Raw genomic sequence first — 14,914 nt, 5'->3', positions numbered from 1 at the left:
TTTTCAACCTTATATTTTACTTTAGTAGTTATTCTTGATTTATGTCATTAATATCAGACATATTTCTAGAAAAAAGTTACAGAGATATACATCTGACATTTTTAAAGCATTTACTTAAACTTTTCCATTTTATTTCCAAGAAGCATATTTGAATGGAAATGTTCTTAATACTCATGAAGCATATACTTAAGGATCATAATGCCCGTTGTTATATGAAATTTGCAGGTATTTTCTACCTAGCCAACCTTAAATTTTCTCTTGATTATATTCTGAGTTAAACATAATTAGAACCATTATCCAGTAGAGTTTTTGTTACATGTACTGAAACATTGTTATTCCTAACTTTCCCTGTTTCAACTTTGGAACTGCAGTCTTGAAGGGTGTGGGGAACCATTTAATTTGACATCTTTGGCACATGGAACCAGAAAGTGTTGCTTGGAGAGACACAAAAACTGCTTTGGCAAATGATCTGTCAAGTGACCCATGAACAAAAGCGAGATTGGGTTGCCCTTTGAAATAAACCTATTTGAATTTTATTATCTCCAGCACACCTTGTGTCTCTAATCTTGTGAAAGGTTAGTATTCTATCCATCAGAGCAAGATTGGAGACCCAGTTGATGTCTGTTCTTGATGATAACTGGGTGCAGCAGTCTGAGCTGGAAGAAAGATTGATTACCATCAGCAGTTCAAAAGTAGAGGAGAGAAAGAGATAGGGAGGGAGTCACATATACAATACAGGCAAGCTACCTTACTCAGGTCAGGATATTTAAAACCAAACCAAAGGAAAAACAAAGACTGCTTTTGTGTCTTTTGCTCTGGCAAGTGTTAGATACAATTAACATAATTCAGAAATCCAAGTATTAATAATTTGGAAGCTCTTTGCCAACTAAAAATGTGTCATTGCATCTAAATAAACATATTACTTATCTAGGATTTAATTTGATTTTAACAAAATGAAAAGTAGAATGCTTATCTTCCACCCTGTAGAATTTCAAATATAAGAAATCTCTTCCTGTGTAGAACGAAGTAGAAATTATCCATTAATACATTTTAAAACATTCAAACAATGAAAGTGTAAATATTATTTTTATTCATGAATAATTATCTAGTCTCACTGAGACTATTTTGACCATGTGCTATGATTTAGAAAATGCTACTTTTATTTATTTGGGTTGTCCCTTTTACTAATCTACTTGAATCCTCTAGATTTAGAAAGACTTCTTTCTGTTCTTTACTAATTTGTTAATATATTCCATGATTTTAAATATTGCTTTCTCTTTATTTGCTGTATTTTTCATGCCTTTTATATTGGGAGTCACGGGAGCAAAGGTCTTAAATCTTGATCTTCACATTGTAGACTTATTATACAAAATGCTTTCATAGAATATTTTAAGTTTCTAAGTTATAATGGCACAGCTATTTTTCTTTCTTTTTTTTATTTATTTATTCTTTTTGTGAGTCATGGGGCTTGAACTCAGCATGGGCGCTGTCCCTGAGCTCTTCAGCTCAAGGCTACCACCCTATCCTTGAGCCAAGCCCCACTTCTCGTTTTCTAGAGGTTAAGTGGAGATAAGAGTCTCAGGTCCTTTTTTGCCCAGGCTGGCTTTGAACCTTGGTCCTCAGATCTCAGTCTCCTGAGTAGCTAGGATTATAGGCGTGAGCCGCCATGCCTAGCAGCACAGCTATTTTTCTAAGAATATTATGGTCATTGTAAACAATTTGAAAAGCTAAACAGTATACAGAAGAGGAAATATAAAAAAATTATCACCTTCAACATCTTGTGAACTTGTGAACTGATAGTGTATATTTCCTTTTCATTTCTTGACATGTGCATTTGCAAATTCTGTACAAAATTAGAATTATACTGGATAAGCTTTAACGTATATTATTTCTGTCATAGCATTTATAAAAACAATACTGGAGTTTTGAATGTAGGGCTTTGTGCTTGCTAGACGAGCAGTGTATGACTTGAGTCACATGCTTATGCCTTTGGCTTTTTGTTATTTTGTTTAGATAGCGCTTGCTTTAATGTTTTCTTTTTCCTCATGGCCAGCCTTGACTACAACCTATTAATGTTCTGTATAAGGCTGGGATGATACATGCATACCATCACACCCAAGTGTTCGATAACACGACTTATCGTGACCCTTTTGCCTAAGCAGGCCTCTAATCATGATCTTCATCTCAGCTGCAATTATAGATATGAGACATCATGCCAGTGGTGGGGCTTGAACTTGGAGCCTGGGTGCTGTCCCTGAGCTCTTCTGCTCAAAGCTAGTGCTCTACCACTTTAAGCCCGAGTGCCACTTCCTGTTTTCTGGTGGTTAATTGGAGATAAGAGTATCATGAACTTTCCTGCCTGGCTAGCTTTGAACCTCAGTCTCAGCCTTCTGATTAAGTGTGAGCCACCAGTGCCTGAACCTTTTCTTAATTTTTTCTGCAAACTGTTAATGCATATGTTTCAGAGTCCTTCACTTTATAGGCCTTGTAATTTTCGTTTGTGTTTATTTATTAAAGAGGGGCCTGTAAAATACATCAGATTCAATTCTCACAAAATCTGGAGCTATAGGAATTAAGCCCAAAGGCATGCTGCTTGGAGTGCAACTGTAGCTGGACCATGTCCTTGAGAGTTAACTTAAGCCTGTTCCCCAGATGCAAAGGGTGAATGATAATAGCAACTACCACTGAGGATTCTTAACAAGATTACATTAGATCATTTAAGAAAGGTCCTTAAGGCTGTAGCTGACTACTCATAGACTGATTAATTGCTATTAGCAGGTAAAAGATTATTTTTTTTTTAAATCATGAATATCACGTTCTACAATGTGAGTATACACTTCTACAGGGGTTGTAAAATTGCTTTTACAGTTTTTAGCTTGTAGAAATAATCGTAAGATGAGGGCCATTTTGACCTTGTGTTTGCAACTGAACTCTTCGTGCTGTGTTCCATTCTGCTAAAGCATCTTGCATGTCTGCATGTCAATAGCTATTGTCTTCCTTCCTTCCTTTTCTCCCCCCTTGGTGCTGGTATTCTCCCTTCGCTTTTTCTACTGAAGTCTGATGATACTCTATTACTTGAAATACACCTCCTGCTTTTTGCTGGTTAATTGGAGTTAAGAGTATCTGGGATTTGTTCTGATTCTCAGATCACAGTCTCCTGAGTAGCTAGGATTATAGACATGGGGCATAAGTGCCTAGCAGTATTATTTTCTAATAAATAGACTTTAGCCATTGGTATGAAAGTTAATTTATAACAAAAGCCATAGGTAGTTGAACCAACGTAAAACTGAAGGAGCAAAATAGAAGATATGAAGACATTCTGTTAAATTTCTTCTTTGAAAACTCTTACAGCTTTCTGTTTAGGATTACTTTCATTTAGACATCTGTTGAGCAAAATAAAGTTGTCACATGTTTTCAGCAGTGCCAGTGTTTGATAGAACAGACGGGATACAGCTTAGAATTTTAGCTTAAATGAAGGCATAATATTTAGATGAAAGTTTTCACATAGAACTACATTTTGACAACTCAGAATATCCCTGTATCTTTACCTCCATTATCTATATGCTACCTGGCTGTCTGGGTAGGCCCTGGCAGACATTTCTTTACACTTGGCCATTAGTTAGCTGGGGCCTGGGACACATATGTTGTCTTTTAATCAATGAGGACAAAGAGTTACTTGGGACACAGTGTTGGGAGTTGTCAAAGAGAAAGGAGACACTGTGTCAGTGTGGAAAAGTGGCAGTATACTAGAAAGAAATGTAGGGGGAGGGAGGCATAGTAGGAACAGATAGAAGATGAAGAGGAAGGAAGGAAGAATGGAAAGAAGGGAGGCAGGAAAAGCCAAAAAGCACAATTATGGCTACCATAATGTGTTTATAGTGCATCCCTTCTCTTCATCTTTCCTTTTTCCTCTCCCAATAACCAGCATCAGACATGGACAAAAATGAAAGTGCTGGAGAACAAAGTAGAGTTGCCACAATTCTAAATCATAGCTATATATTTTATCATCTAGGGAGTTTGCTAGACTCATACTTGATTATCTAAATCATAGCTATATATCTGATCATCTAAGGCGCTTGTTCTATTCATATTGCATACTGAAAGGCAATGCAGGCATTGATCACAAGGGCTTTTGTTTTTGTTTTTTGGAGGGAGGGAGGGAAGAGAGAGAGAGAGAGAGAAAGAGAGAGAGAGAGAGAGAGTCTCTGATTCATCTAACCCCTGCTGGTACATCAAGCTCACAATCCTCTAACCTGAGGCTTCCAAGTGCTAGGATTGCATGTATATACCACTACCCCTGGTGTAGGTAAAAACTTTAAAAAGTGATTTAATGGTAAAGCCTACTTTAAAAGTCAGATGAAGAAGGAAGAAGAGACAAACCCATTTGTCTGGTCCTCTTCACTTATCTTGGCACCTACACACACTCATTTCACTAGTTTATGACCCTAGACCTATAAACTAGCCTTAGACCCTCAGGTCATGCCATGGGTGGTGGTGGTTTGGTGGTGGTGGTACTTATCTCTTAGAAAGTGATGGCATAGATAAGAGATGATTGTCAGGCACAGAATGGGGTATGTAAACATCATTATATATATATATATAATTATTTTATTTTTAGTGTTCTTTTATTTATTTAATATTATTACTCTTATTACTACTAACTGGGAAACTTGCTTCTATCAGTTGAGAAAAATGATTTAAGTTGTCTTCAATTTAGTTCTATACTTTAGGTACATACGGGCTAAGCAGGAGCTCAGAGGTGTGGTTAAAGTCATTTCGGAGTGGAAAGTGGAAGCAGGCTGCGGGGAAAGTCTAAAGACATTGTCAGGGATCTTAAAGTCTGACTCAGAGGTCAACTGGTTTGCAAATATATGTCAGCTCTTCATTTCCCATGCACTGCTTAGAATAAGATCCAAAGTAAGTCAGCAAGCTGAGAACAGTTATTTGCTTCTTTCAGAAACCATCAGAAAAAGTCAAACTTAATTCATGAATGTGGAAATTAGTAGTGTATCTATTCCACCATAAAAGCCATAATTGTTTTTCATACTTTAAAAGTGATTTGGGGGTGAAATAACTTAGAAATAAAGAATTTACTAATCTGATATACTCTGAAAGATTCACTAAGTATTCAAAAAATAATAGTTTCACCATGCGATATCAGAATTCAAGTTGACAATTTCCATGCAATTGCTACCAGTCTTCCTATGCCAAGTAATTGCAGGAATTCCACACCAGATTCTGGAACAAACAAACAACAGCAAGAACAATAAAACCTCCTTCCAGTTAATCTCTTAGAAAGGTATTGATTATTTTTAATGAACATTTGTGTAGGTAAACTGATGACTTATCATTAAAATTTTTCCTCATGGAAAATCGAGTTGATTAGATTTGATAAATTGTGGGGAAAAAGAGTAGTGATGTCCCATTGACCAGAGTAATGCATTATACATGCATTAGTCAATAATTCTTAATACATTAATTACTTCACTTGATGAATCAAATATATTATTTTATCATTAGTAAAATGCATTATCATTATCATGCCCTTGACTTTCTTATTTAGTGAATGATTTCATTCCTTCACAACTATTAGAATTCCACCTATTTACATCTCATTTATGGGAGATCCCTACACACATAGCAATTAAGACAATACTAATGCAAACAATGTTTGGAATAAAATAATGAGCACTTTTGGAATTATGTGAAATACTATTTAAACAGCTTTATTTGAACAAAGTTTTGAAGTTAACCCTTGATTTGTAGAGCACATTGTATAGCCTTATAGAGAGTTTGGTAGGTTTTGTGAGATGTAAATTAGAGGAAAATTAGATTTTCTATTTTTGCCAGGTTCTAGTGACGCATAACTGAAATCCAATTTGAAGCCAGCTTGGGGCGAAAAGTCTATGATTCTCTTATTTCCAATTAACTACCAAAAAGCCAAATATGGAGCTGTGACTCAAGTGGTAGAGTCCTGTGCTTGAATAAAAAAAGAACCTAAGGTATAGCTCCCTGGCTATGAGGTCAAGCCCTTATACTAGCATAAAATAGAATACTAAAATCTATTTTCATTGGTCATTATGAAGAAAACATAAGCTCAAAGACAATGCCCAGGCCCTGAGTTCAAGCCCCAGAACTAGCAAAAAAGAAAGAAAATAAAAGGAAGCATTGGGGTATTTTTTTCTTTTTCATTTATGTAGTATTTTATGCCTCAGTTAGTATCATCCTTTCTCCTTATGAAATTCTTCAGAGATTCATTAGGCAACTAGAGAAATCTGTAGGGATTCTTACTTTAAAAATCACTAAAATCACCTAAATGCTTTAAGTCATTAAATGGTTTAAGAATTTACTTCTGGGTTTCTGTTACTTTCAGAGGAAAATGTAGAGATAATGGCCTGCCAGGCTAGGTTACAACATCTACGATTAAAAGCAACTTTTATTCTACTACTTCTGTGAAAGTTCCAGACTACTAATTAAAACTGTCTTCCTGACTCTAGGAAATTAATGGCATTAGATGTTTTGTTGAGTTTACTTATCTTCAAGCATCTCACTAAGGATTATGAAGCTTTATGCTAGAGAGCAGCAAAGTTTTTCTGTAAAGATAGTAAATATTTTATGATATTATGTACCACATAAGTTCTCTATTGACTATTCTTTCCTACTGCATGTATTTTTTTTCTGTTCAAACATTGAAATAGATTGCAATTCTTTATTGTGCACCCTCCACTTTTAACTAACATAGTGTTTTCTGGATCACTTCTTTTTGAGTCGTTTTCACCATCAGTCAGTAGTTCAGGGAGGAGGGCTCTGTGGGAGAATTCTGGAGAGGGAAAGGCTAGCAGATTTTTCTCTAGCTGCAGGGCTAGCAAATTCTTCTCTAGCTGCAGGGCTAGATTCTTCTCTAGCTTCTGAGAAGTCTCTGATGTCTAAGTTCAGGCACTCACAGCCCTCCCGAAGAGATCTAGTGTATGTCCAGGTTAGAACAACTTTGGAATACTGATGTCATAGGTCCAAAACACCTCACCTATGGCATTGGATTTTTTTGTGTATTGTACTCTCTTGTGATTACTGTAACTGTATAGTTCAGCATAGTGAACTGTAAAGAATATTCTCTGTTAGAATCTCACTTTGGAAACAGGACCACATATGCTTTTTGCATTGCACTACCATATGCCATGCTTTTTATCTTTCTTGGCATGGAGATTTCTGAACAGAATCTGAGCCCTGTTCCTAACAAGTACTAGATACTAGTCTCCAAATATTAGGTGTCCGCTGCTATCAGGATATTCATATTTCTTTAAAATATATTTAGTATAGAGTTGTTATAGTAACATACATAGTTTTTAATTAAGCATGGGGATATTTCAGCTTGAAAATATGAAGTGTACCTGGGGTATATGCATGATATGTGATACAGGTGTACATCAATCACGGTAAAACGGGGAACATCATTTTCCAGATATTTTTAGCATTCTTTTATGTGTTTGTCATTCTTTTATGCACCACCTAAGAGTCAACCTTCTTTGGTTCCTTTTCTTCTACTAGATAGCAGCCCTTCTGAAGAGAGCACAGCAAGCCCAGTGATTTAAGTATGCAGTCCACTCAATTATCCAGTCAACTAATTAGTGCGAAAAGAGAATCACACATGAAAATAATGTATACAAATAATTGATATATGACTTTGAAATCATTTTGAATTTATATTTAAATATGATAGTATCCACTGTCTCTTGGGACTTTAGAATACTTCCCATTATTTATTCATAGCACAGTATGAAAATTTGGCCTGGGGTAAACTACAAAGCCACTGTGCTGTTTTGTCCTTTCTTAGAGATAGTCTTTGTGTGTCATAGCTTTGGTGCTGTGGATTGCCTGTTGGTTCTATGATCTAGGGCAACTGTTGTAACATTTGAGGCCTAGATATTGTCATCTACACAACAGATGATCTTGTAGGTGAAAGGCCTATAGCATAGTTTGAGATGAGGCACGTTCTCAGTTCTTTAGTGATACTTTCCATATACAAGCGTAGTTTTATTTATTTACTTTCAACCTCCAGCCATGATAAATAAGTAAATACCAGTTGTGTCTTATTCTGCAAGTAAATGTTGTAGAAAACATGAGAATAGAATCGCAAAACAAGATCATCCAATATCTGATCCATGCCCAATCCATTCTCAAGTGTTAAAGTAGACATTGCTGGCTTCAATAGGAGAAGCTTCTGCTGTTTCAGAAAGTCTGCAGTTCAGAGGGAGCCTCTAGCCTGGCTTTTCTTTTCTCTTTGCTTCTTTCAGTCCTAAGTGCTACCTTTTATTTTAATCTTTTTCATTTGGTTGCTTGTCTTGATGCTTTCCTTGGCTATCCTCAGGGCAGCTCTTGGCTCCTAGGAGTTCATTTTTGTCCCTTAAGAGGACTTGCTAAACAATAAGCAGAATTTTCAGTCTTTCTTCTTCTTCTTTTCCTTGTGGAACAGTGGTGGTTTATATCTACAAGATTGTTCTCCCACTGGAGGCAGTCTGCCCTGAAGCAAACAGATGTTTGCTGCCAGATCTCCTCTTTCTTTGAATAAAATCCTCCCAGAGGCTAAGGCTGGTGAGAAAAGTTATTTATTTATTTATTTATTACACCTAGGAAGCATGACTGAGCTCTGAACATTTATCTACCTTTGATTCATACTTTGCAATTGAGGAAGAAAAACTAAAAAGGATTTCATTCCAGCCAGATTGTTCTCACAGATGAATTTTGTTGGCCAAAGCTTTTCTTCCATATGAGCTTTTCCCTCTCTAATTAAAAGAAGGGTTATATTGATGTTGCTTTTTCTAAAATTGCTCTTGAATTTGCTTCTCTCTGATATGTTTGGTCATCAGACTTCATTGGCAACATGGATCTGATAACTATCTTTTGAATCTGTGAATCTGTCTCTTGTTTAATCTTGTGCAAAATCATTTTCATTCAGTCTTACCTTGTTCAAAAGCCAGCCTTCACAAGGTAGAAGTCATGAATGAGTACACTTAATTTGGGAGGACAATTGTTTTGTCTCAATAGTTTAGATGCCTATCTTTATAAAATCTAAGACCCATGTACTCTAAGGAAATAGCATGTTTCATAATTGCCTGATATGCTAGCATCCTTCAGTATCAAATATTAACTTTCACTATGGTGTCTGTAAGCAATGTAATGATTTTGAATGAGGAACAATTTGACTTTCAAGGATCAGTTAAGCTAATAGCAAACCTTGGAAATGATACACATATGAGACAAAAATTGAAGCTTGGAATCTAATGAAATCTCTCTCTCTCTCCCTCCCTTCTTCTCTTCATCTCTCTTGAATGGTTTTATGGAGACAGTATCTTACTGTGTATCTCAGACTGGCCTCAGTGCTAGGATCATGGATGTGTACTACTGTACTCAGCCAATAAACTCACCCAAAGGAATCTTTCTCAAGCTATGCCTTTTTCTTAAAAGTCTGATTACCTCATTTTCTTAATTTGTCTTCTCTTTAAAGAGTTGTTCAAGGAGATTTCAGTACATTGTCAATTTATGAGTACAGCACATCTTGATCGGTGTCACCACTTCAATCATTCTCCCTCTATCTCACTCCCTGATTCAAGTTTGCACATGTATATAGAGTATGTGACCATGTTTGTCTACATTTGTTTTTATTAAACTATGAAGACTAATTTAAGCATAGGGAAACAAACCAAAGTTGCTGGGTTTGAGTCATCAAAGGTCAATGCAAGGCCCTGAGTTCAAAGCCTAGTACCGCCAAAGAAATTAATCCATATTCTGATTATAGTCATTCACCTTCAAAGGGTGCTTATGTCAGTAATATCTTTGAAGAGCAATAAAGACCTGAAGAATCTCATTCTCTCTGTCTCTCTTTGCCTCTCATTAATAGGGAGGCAAGAAAGGAAGAAGAAAAAGACTAGCAAAGTTAGGATCTCTTCCTGTCACTATTTGCCTCTCTCTCGATCTCCCTCATGCCTTTCTTTTTAGCTTTCTTTGATAACCTAGACCACACATTGATTACTATTTATTGCAGAAGATAGTACTGTGTTCAATAAATTGTGCTTTCATTTCTGAGTCCTACAAAATCATTGACTTGAAAAAGAAGATAAATTAGGCCGGGAGTTTGGCCTAGTGGTAGAGTGCTTGCTTAGCATGCACGAAGACCCAGGTTTGATTCCTTGGTACCACATACTTAGAAAAAGCCAGACGTGGTGCTGAGGCTCAAGTAGTAGAGCTCTAGCCTTGAGAAAAATCCAAGGACAGTGCTTAGCCCCTGAGCTTAAGCCCAGGACTGGCAAAAAAAAAAAAAAAGATAAATTAATAGATTGTCCAGAGCTCATATTAGACTCTACTCATTATATGTCACTGCATTAATGTTTTTCAATTCAGAGAGTTTTCCATTCTTTTCTCTCTTTTTTCAAAATTATTATACCTTCTCCTCTATTTCGGGATCAAGAAGGCTCAGCTGTCTTCATTCTTGGCTTCAATGAATGTGATGTATTTGTGATGTATTTATACCTTGCTGCTGATATTCAATATGAAATTCTAAGATACTAGTGTTCATGAATTCATATAATCAAAAATGGCACTGATATACAACATATATAATTATTTATTTCAACACTGATTCTCCTCACTGAATTTTTAGTTTAGTTGTTTGGTTTTTTTACTATATTAATTTTAGAAATATTTGTTGAACTCTCTGACAGTTTGATGGCTCTGATATTTTAAACTATATAATGGCCAAATCAAGGTATTTAATATTTCTATAAATATATTTTTAGAATTGTCCACTGAATGTGATTGTTATACATGTTTGTGAGGTTCAGCATATGTGTGATGCATGTACTTACAATCAGAGTTGTTAACGCTTGCATCTCTGTCAATTGAAGAGGTTTTATAAGCTATAATTCAATTTTATATTTGTGAAATAATAAAATTATGAAATATTTCATTATTGAAAATCGACTACACAGGATTTACCAGGCGTGGCTCGTAGATAATTTCTAAAACCATTTTTTTCTTCTGTAGCAAACAGAATTTCCACATTTAGACATAAGTGAATTCTTTCCCAGTCTCAGGGTAAACTAGTGGATAGTCCTTTACAAGATTTAAGAGGCTTTGTTCTTAGTTAAAAACAAATACAAAATAGCTCTCATTAGTAGAAATTCTATTGTCTTGTCAAGGCAATGGTTTAATACTGTCTTATTCGGAATGGAAGTGTAGAAATCAAAGGCTTCTTTGGCCAGTTTCAGAGAAAAAAAACCAACTAGCTTCTTTGAATTCCCAACTAGAGGAATTCATCATTTTCCTCCTTCCGTGGTTTCCGTATGAACCCCAGTGCTCCGGAGGAAGTCTTTGTTATCAAGTTTTTACTTGGAGTCCTTGAAGTGTCCACGACTTGATTTGTCTCTGCATTTCAGAGGGAGGATATTGCTGTAGGGAATAACAAGGAGCTTTGAAGAGGTGAGGCAGAATCACTCTGTTGTTGGCAACTTAGATTGATAGACTCAGAAGTATCCTCTTTTCTTAGCTTTTTCTTATCCAATTTATATTCTCCAAAGAGTATAAAACTTGGGTTTGCTCTAACAGGTTCTCTCAGTGCAACGAGAAATGTTCAGTGCATTCCTGGGTTATATGTACCCTACACCCATAAAGAGCCTCTTTTGAAACCATGGCGTGCACACCAATAAGGCTGGAAGTATTCAGTAGCTCTAACTTTTGCCTTTTTTTTTTTTCTGATCTGTGACCACAGTGATGCCTAAGTGGTATTCTGGGTACAAGAGTTCCTTTGTTGGTCTATACTTTTTCCTTTAGAGTATCTTAAGCAGGAAGTACAATTGCCAGTGTTTTCTTCAAGTTCTGTTAAATAATTGTGTATATATAATGATTATCCAAGACACTTCATGGCTTTCTGATTCATTATGGCCAACTTAATTAAGTTTGTTATAACTTTAGCATTAAGTGAATTTGATGCATTATGAGACTACACAGTTAATTGCAATATATAGGAATTAGAAAGAGTCCAAAAATATTACATTTGTTTGAGAATCCCATTTAGATTATTCCAAATAAAATGGTTTTATGAATTTTACAATAAATTTATAAATAATCTAGAGTAAATGTGTTTATCAGGATGCATTTGTTACTTTGTTAATGATGGCATTTTGCACATTATGTTTGCCTCCTACTTTGAGTTTATATTGAACAAAAGGGCTTCCTTGAATTTAATAATACATGAAAAATTAATTGAGCTATTTTAGAAAAACGTATGCGGTAAACTCATTATTTAAATGGATCCTCTTTCAAAAGGAAATCACTGGGCTCTTCTGATTCCTTCATCACATAGTAGACCACAGATGCAGGTCCAATGTCATTTAAAATGTTTTCAGCAGTCCACCAATAACTTAATCATTCCAGGTGATACACATTATATATAAATATATAAATGTATCATATCTAATGAAACCACCCATTTAAAGTGATGCTGTTTAAGATCAATTAAAAAAAAAAAAAACGCTGGGCTTTCAAGATTTTATTCATTTATAATTGCCTTCTTGTCTTGTCACCAGAGTTTTTCCGAGAGCTGCTGGAGAATGCAGAGAAATCCCTCAATGACATGTTTGTCCGGACTTACGGAATGTTGTACATGCAGAACTCAGAAGTGTTCCAAGACCTTTTCACTGAGCTGAAGCGATACTACACTGGGGGCAACGTGAACTTGGAGGAGATGCTCAATGACTTCTGGGCCCGACTCCTGGAACGGATGTTCCAGCTGATTAACCCTCAGTATCACTTCAACGAGGATTACTTGGAATGCGTGAGCAAATACACTGACCAGCTGAAGCCCTTTGGGGATGTGCCCCGGAAACTGAAGATCCAGGTCACCCGTGCCTTCATTGCAGCTCGCACCTTCGTCCAGGGGCTGACTGTGGGAAGAGAAGTGGCAAACCGAGTTTCCAAGGTAACTCACCATGTGTCATCTTTCTAATCTCTCTTCCTCTTCCATTGAGATTTAATCAAATGTCTCAAACAAAAAGCAAACAAACAACCATCAGCAACAACAACAACAACAACAAAATGAGGAGGGGAGGTACAGAATTCTTTCTTACCAATCTAGTGTCCAAGCTCAACTCTTTACCTTTATTGTTTACTTTCTTCAGGAGAGAAGAAAATAACAACAGGATATAGCTCTGTTGTTTTGTTGTGTTTGTTTGTTTTTGTTATCAACAATCCAGCGGGGGGGGGGGGGGGGGGGGGGGATGGTGGTGGTGGTAATTCTCATGAGGAATTAAATCTACCTTGCAACCATGATCTCTAGAAATGTTTGATTAAAGCCTTAAGGATAATAGATACTTATCCCTCTGAACAACAAGGCTTACAAGTAAAAATAGATTGTTTAAGAAAACAGACTAGTATTTCTTCTTGGTCGCCTGTGTCAGAGTGGCCAAGTTTCTTAATTGTGAGAGAAGAGCCTGTTGCTGATACTTACAGAACCAGATTAGAGAGGACTGATGGATCCAGAGTATAGATTCTGGTAGGTAATTTTTTGGGTTCCCTAGTACATTTGTAATTCCATACCATATATTGTGGTGGACTTATGAAAAACCTAAGTCATTAATTCACTCTGGGGTCTTTCCTTGAGGATGATGTCTTTAAACCTTTAATCCAAGGGTTCATTCTTCACTGCTGTCATTAAACATTGAATGTTTCCAGTGTGGAGAGTTTCCTCCTTTGTTTAAGTTCTTCCTTGACATTTAACTGCACTTATGAAAAGGGCCTACTCATTTATAAGGTCAGACCTACAAACAAACTAAAACACAATTACTATAAGAAGGAAAAGATAAAAATACATGAGGGGATTCTGGTATCAGGTCACCTAAAGAAGGTCATATTTGCACAAAGATTATTGCCAAACAGTGCATTTTTATTGCCTGGTTGTGCAAAAGAACTGCAGTGTTTTTCATAGCTATTGGCATGACCTTACTAAAATTCTTCTTTCTTTTTTTTCAACTTTGATCTCATTATTTGCATCCTGGTAAGAAGACTTTGTATTGTGCATACCCCCTTTAAATGTTTGTTTATGGCATGATTTGTAAAATTCATAGGAATCCTTTTTAAAACAATCAATTCCTAAAAAATTTAAGCATATGGAAAGGGCATTTCCAAAAGGCTTTTTAAAATTCCTTTTGAAAGAAATGTATTGACATAAGAGCATAAAATGTGATGTTTAATACAATTTCCTTATTGGGTCTCAGTTGTTTTACATACCAAAGAAACTAGGTCTTTCAAAATGAATTAACAACAAAGTGGCTCAGAGAAATAATAACAGAAAATATAACTTGTGGATGATCCGTACAAGTATAGAAAGTAAAGATATGTCCTCTATTTTCTTGAGCAGATATATGTTGTAGCAGTCAATCCATATAACTTAATAAACTGAAAGCCACCAAAGCTTCTGACTGAAGCTTTTTCTCTTACAGAAGAAGTATGAAGTATGAAGTAAGAAATTGCAGGAAGGAAAGAATTAAAAGCACAAAATATCATATGCTATTGTTTCTACTTATACACATAGAGCATCAACTGGGAGCTTCCAATGGGGAAAAAGAATATCTATTTTTCATCCAAATGTCTAGAATGCCATAAGGGGAAACTGTTGTTGACCATTTATCCTGTGTATTGGGAGATGGCATTAACAGCTGCCCAAGGATGGCTTCCTCTTGGTCTTTGTAGACTGGACAACTCTGTGATCTTTGTTTACCAAACTCCAACAAGATTTTCTTCATGGTCAAAGCTGAGTATAACCTGTATTTTTTTTTCTAAAAATGATATAAGATGTACTTGACAGCAGTATATTCTTTTTTTTTCTGATCCTTTTATTTGCCAATCATCACCTCTAGGAATTGGA

The 14,914-nt window shown here is 35.9% G+C and overlaps 1 protein-coding gene across 1 annotated transcript in view; it reads left to right on the top strand.

Annotated features, from left to right (window-relative positions):
• Gpc6 (glypican 6) overlaps positions 1-14,914 on the top strand; it is an 859,561-nt gene that overhangs the window by 363,500 nt on the left and 481,147 nt on the right. Inside the window, exon 5 of the mRNA XM_090341778.1 lies at positions 12,579-12,970. Coding sequence (XP_090197904.1) covers positions 12,579-12,970 — 392 coding nt within the window. The remainder of the gene's footprint in view (positions 1-12,578; positions 12,971-14,914) is intronic.

Source organism: Megascapheus bottae, chromosome 11 (assembly GCF_031878675.1).
Source record: "Megascapheus bottae isolate mThoBot1 chromosome 11, mThoBot2.hap1, whole genome shotgun sequence".
Classification (NCBI taxonomy): domain Eukaryota; kingdom Metazoa; phylum Chordata; class Mammalia; order Rodentia; family Geomyidae; genus Megascapheus; species Megascapheus bottae.
This window is presented reverse-complemented; position numbering and strand designations above follow the sequence as displayed.